We start from the raw sequence: 5,647 nt of genomic DNA, 5'->3' as shown, positions 1-5,647 counted from the left end.
TATATATATATATATATATATATATATATATATATATATATATATGAGAGACTCCTTTCCCTAGAAAGAGATCGTCCATCACCAAGTCACCCTAATTTTCCCAACTACAAAGTCGCCTGTGTGTGACATGTTGACTAATCAGGTCCAGACTAAGAAGAGATTACAGCTGAGTCAGATGTGGATCGCTGGCCATGGGGACACACGCCTTTCATCCCAGCACTTGGGAGGCAGAAGCAGGTGGATCTCCATAGAGATGTTCAAGGCCAGCCTGTTCTACAAAGCAAGTTCCAGAACAGCCAGAGCTACACAGAGAAAGACTGAGAGAGAGAGAGAGAGAGAGAGAGAGAGAGAGAGAGAGAGAGAGAGAGAGAGATATGAGGGTTGGAGAGATGGCTCCTGGGGGCACTGTCACATATATGGCAAACACACACACACACACATGCACACACACATAAATAGATAAATAAAAGTTTGATATAGGTTTTCTTTAAAAGATTCTGAGGGGGAGGGGAGGGAGGGAGAGGAAAGAGAAAGAACATAAACGCTAGGTATGGAGGTTCCTGCCTGTAATCCCAGCACTCAGGAAAATAAGGTAACAGGATTTCCCTGACTTTGAAGCCAGTCTAACCTCCATAGTGAGTTTGAAACTGGCCTGGGCAATAGATTGAGACTCCATCTCAACACCTAAACACCTTTGTGTGCTTCTTACCTAAAGGCTTAAACCACTGGCTAACATCTCTTGACCACTCTAGTAAACAACTGGAGGTTCTCTAAATCGATGAGGGAGTATTTACGAGTGTAAGCCTGCGAGTGTGCAAACCTAAGACTGTGCATCACTCTCCTCTGCTATAGGGTCCTGTGTTACATAGGAACACACCTGCACTGAGCCTTCTCACTGTGGGAGAGAGAGACAGGGATGCACTGCTCGGGTCCTAAGACTTGAGCATGAGCACGTATATAAAACACTGACTTTGGCACACAGCAGCCACCCAAATGTACCCATTATTACCCTAAGTAAATAGCATAGCATTCCTATCAGCTGGTACAGACTCCCCATAGAGATGACACAAATAAGCTTTTCAGTGTTGTGACATGTTGCTTTATCACTTGGAAATAAAATTTCAGGTGCAAGTTGCCAATTATTAGACTGAGAACTGAGCGTGTTTTCATGGCGATATATTGAGGAAAAAGTGCCCCTGCCTCTGGAGTCTCCATGAAGTCACTCATGAGCTATTTTTCCAAACACTGCAAGCATCAGTACTTTTCTGTGAAGTGAGAGAGGCTGGGATTTCCCCAAGAGGAGGGTGGTGGTTAGAACAACGTAAGATGATGTGCTCAAACAGAGTACTCACCCAAGTCCAGAGTTAGAATCTAGATAAGAATTCCACCAACTTCAGGTGTTCTAGAAAATGGTTTACTAATCACAAGTACCTGTTTTCAATAGGCAATTAAGATTAGCCATCTCAAATTTAAAAAAAAAAACAATCCTTCAATAGCAGGTGTTCACCAGGAAAAAAAATACTAACCTAAATTTGGCCTTCATTTTAGTCCTACTGCTTTTAACAAGAGATGCTTCCCCTCACGGGCAGGAAATCCCACTTTCTGACATTTATTTATTTTGTTTTTGTGTGCACACATGCACGGAGGTCAGAGGACAATGACAGGAGCCGGTTCTCATCTTCTGCCATGTGGGTTCTAGGAATCAGTCAGACTCAGGCTGCCAGGCTGGGTGGTAAGCCCTTTTCCAGCGGAGCCATCTTGCCAGCACCCAAAATCCATTCTTATAACAAACCACAACCATACATGCAACTATCACAAAACTTGGTTCCTCAAAAAAAAATTTAAAGAAGTTGTGGGAAAGAGATTGACTTTTTTTCCCTTCTCACAGAAATGGAAGCATGTATTTTATAGGCCCTTGCAGGATCCCTTCTGCCTACCCTATGTTCTTCCACTACACAGTTCTTGTTATCCAGGCCTGTAGGAATCCCAGAGATTGACTACAGCAAAAATCCATGCAGTTTCTAGAGGAAGGAATGCCCAGAATATTAGTAATAAAAGAAAAATCTCACATTGGGAGTTAGCTAGAATCTGTGGAAGATTTAGGTACCTCACAAGAAATGTCTTCATCAGGATCCAGAGGTAAAAATTGTTTATTCCTGAAAACTGCGATGGTGGTAAAATTACATTACTGAAAAATAAAAATGAGCTGGATGTCTTGGTAAACACCTTGTTATAGCAGCACTGGGGAGGCAGAGTTATGTGGATGTCTGTGAGTTCAAGGCCAGTCTGGTCTACAAAGGGAGTCACAGGCTAGTAAGAGCTAAATAGTGAGAGCCTGTCTTGATTTTTTTTTTAAAGAAACTTAACAGAGAAAGAAACAAAAAGCCAAAGTCTTTCACAAACGTTAAAGAGAAAAAAGTTTACAGCTGTTGCGATGGTTTGGATAGGTATGACCCCCACAAACTCATGTGTTCCAATACTTGGCCCATAGGAAGTGGCACTATTGGGAGGTGTGGCTTTGTTGGAGGAAGAGTGTCACTGTGGGGGTGGGCTTTGAGGTCTCATGCTCAAGCTAAGCCCAGTGTGGCACACAGTCTCCTTCCGCTGCCTGTGGATCAAGATGTAGAACCCTCAGTTCCTTCTCCAGCACCATGTCTGTCTGCATGCCACCATGTTTCCCCGCCATTATGGCAATGGACTAAACTCGGAAACTGTAAGTCAGTTCCAATTAAATGTTCTCCTTTATAAGAATTGCTGTTGTCAGCCGGGCAGTGGTGGCGCACGCCTTTAATCCCAGCACTTGGGAGGCAGAGGCAGGTGGATTCTGTGAGTTCGAGGCCATCCTGGTCTACAAGAGCTAGTTTCAGGACAGGCTCCAAAGCTACAGAGAAATCCTTTGTTTGTTTGAAAAACAAACAAACAAAAAAAAAGACTTGCTATTTTCTTGGTGTCTCTCCACAGCAGTAGAAACCCCTTGCTAATACAGGTGTATCTTTTCTTATTTTCTCAGGTCCCTTATGTATGTTGTTAAAAGTTGCCACATAAGCCAGGCCCTCCTTCTCTGCCTGCACCACACTTGTCTTGGGAGTCGCTTACCTGGACAGTCACCATTGCAATTTTCAGAATTTGTATGGCGAGTTTCCAAGGCTTCCTACCCCGAGCCCAGAACTTCTCACAGGGATTCATAAAGAAGAATTTGAGTTTGCGCCTCATCTGGTCTTCTAAGAGAAGCAGCTCACTGGGGGACGAGCTCTGGTGAATGGTAGAGGGGCTGTCATCCTGGTGAGAGCCACAGCCGCTTCCCGCCACCTCGGGGTTTGCCATCGCTAGGGAGGGAACCAAACAAGCCCACTCAGTGGGGAAAGACACAGTGTCCAAGGATCACCCTCAGTGAGGCAGAACAGAAAGCCGGGAAAGTGGAGGACACGAGAAAGGAATGGGGTGGGCGCTGCGCTTCCAGCCTGGTTCAGCTGAGAATCAAATGTTCTCGCACAATTCACATTTGCTTAAGGCCTCCCTCCCTTCCCAACTCTAAACCTGCAGTTTTCTCGAACTCTGACTGGGAAACCCCTTAACAGGGACGTATCATAATAAGCCCCTTGCATGGCCCTAGTGGCTTGCTTTACTTTATTAGATTACAATTCCATCCAAGATCTCCCTGGAGCCACCTGTCACCCTACTTATCAAAAAGTGAGAAATAAAGGCTGTTTCCCAGCAACGCTTGGAGATGTGGCTTGAAAGCCATCAAAACAGTAGATGAGGCTAACACGGAGACGCTTGCGATCCTCTCTTGGGAAGCCTGCGCCCATGCATAAGGAGGCCTTACTCTTCCTCCTGGAGCACCCCTCTCTCTTTTCACCCCCATGCTTTTGGTGTGTCAAAATGTCATCGATAAACTCCCACCCGGCTTCATGTTAACTAGTCCTGAAATTTTTTTTATCCCTATCATAGCCAAGGATCCACTTTTCCCCGAATGGAAGTACCTGAGAGATGGCCCAAGCCACTGCTGGTGACTGTGGTAGAGCTGTGCCTTCTCAGACTCAAAACTACTTTAGTTAGTACATCTAAGAAAGCTGGCATGGCTGCCCAGTGTCCATAGAGTTATCCTGTATCCCCACATGATCTTAGCTGAACATCCATTAGCACAGGGGATACCAGTTTCTAACTGGTTTCAATACTTAAGCGAATTCTCACCTCGTTGAAAGTTAGCATACTTAAGGGCTGTTCCTACTAGATTGTAGGAGATTACATGTTTAATGTGATGTAAAAGATTAGCTGTTTACATGTATGGTTGTATATGGTATGTGTGTGTTTTCTGGCTCATTGGGTACTAGATACAGCCATTGCAAAGATCAGGGCCTGAGAGGCTAAATAAGAACTTCATAAGTAAATGGACCCTTAAATGACATGCATATTTTCATGTGGATATAGTCATTCATTTTCCTCTCTGGGAAGAAGCAAAAGCTCCCATACAATGATTAATCAATAAATAGGTTTTGTAGGAACCAAGAACCAGTTTAGACCTTGATATTTTTATAATTTGTGTCAACTCACTCAGCCCACATTGAGCCTCAGTCTTTGGAAGATTGTAGCCAACATTAAATGAAGTGCAAATAAAACCTTAACACAGAGTGTGAGTAGGCAACCTCACCTGCTCTCTGCCCCACGCGCCGGGGAGGCTCTCTAACACCGCGAGATTTCTAGGGACCGTGTGAGCCCCCAGAATGGAGCTCAACTACACAAGGGAAGGCAGCCCTCAACTGCGGCCCAACTCCAGAATGACCCAATACTGACCTTGCTTACCTTACCCAGCGCGTTTCTCCCTTTGAAGCATGTGTGCATGCTATTTCTTTGGCCTTTTTGATAGGTGTAAAGAAGCTTTTTCAGACTGAGGAAGGGGTGTCTCCAGAGCCTGGGAGTTACCTGGGATTTCCCCCTCAGAATAGTAATAATACTATGAAAACCCATTCGAATAAAATACCCACACCTCACCAAGAAAGCAGAGTCCTTCCACATGAAACAGAAAGCCCGTCTGAGTTTAATGTTTTCCTAACAACTTGCACTCAACAACGAAGGGGGAAGACTTTTGCCTACATTTATACATCTGATAAATCATACCCACTGCTTTCCAAGTCTAGAATCACACGCTGCATGTAGATTACAACATTCTCAGCAAACCCAAGATTCCTAAAATGTAGATTTGGGCTATAAAAACCAGTCATGAGGAGCATCTTAAATTCCTGATTAATGAAAAGTAACGAGGCCACTGCCGAGTGAAGAAAACAATGCATAAAACATATTCCTATGTAACAAGCGAAGTCTGTTCCTCCCAAAGAAATGGCTCGCCTCAAGTGTGGTTTGCTCCAGTGTCACAAGACACCTCAAAGCATGAGTGTATGTAATAATACTTGGGAAAAGACATAAAAGATAGGGAAAAAGCATGGCGAGACAAATTTTCAAAACAGTGGAACGATTTAGACAGCATTTGCTTGTTTTTGCCATCTGGGGAGAGAGTCCATACATTGTTCGTGTGAGACAAGTTGATTTTTTTTCACTTCTCTCTCTCTTTTCTTTTTTTTTTAATTTATTTATTTATTAAGGATTTCTGCCTCCTCCCCGCCACCGCCTCCCATTTCCCTCCCCCTCC

General features: G+C 44.1%; 1 protein-coding gene across 2 annotated transcripts in view; it reads right to left on the bottom strand.

Annotated features, from left to right (window-relative positions):
- Mcoln3 (mucolipin 3) overlaps positions 1-3,324 on the bottom strand; it is a 21,719-nt gene extending 18,395 nt beyond the window's left edge. For both annotated transcript variants that reach the window (XM_005357402.2, XM_005357403.1), the window contains exon 1: positions 3,097-3,324. In XM_005357402.2, the coding sequence (XP_005357459.1) occupies positions 3,097-3,324 (228 nt within the window). The remainder of the gene's footprint in view (positions 1-3,096) is intronic.
- Positions 3,325-5,647: the final 2,323 nt, after the last annotated feature.

The sequence above is a fragment of the Microtus ochrogaster genome, chromosome 21 (assembly GCF_000317375.1).
Source record: "Microtus ochrogaster isolate Prairie Vole_2 chromosome 21, MicOch1.0, whole genome shotgun sequence".
NCBI lineage: Eukaryota > Metazoa > Chordata > Mammalia > Rodentia > Cricetidae > Microtus > Microtus ochrogaster.
The sequence above is the reverse complement of the archived record's forward strand: the minus strand, read 5'-3'. Positions and strand labels throughout refer to the sequence as shown.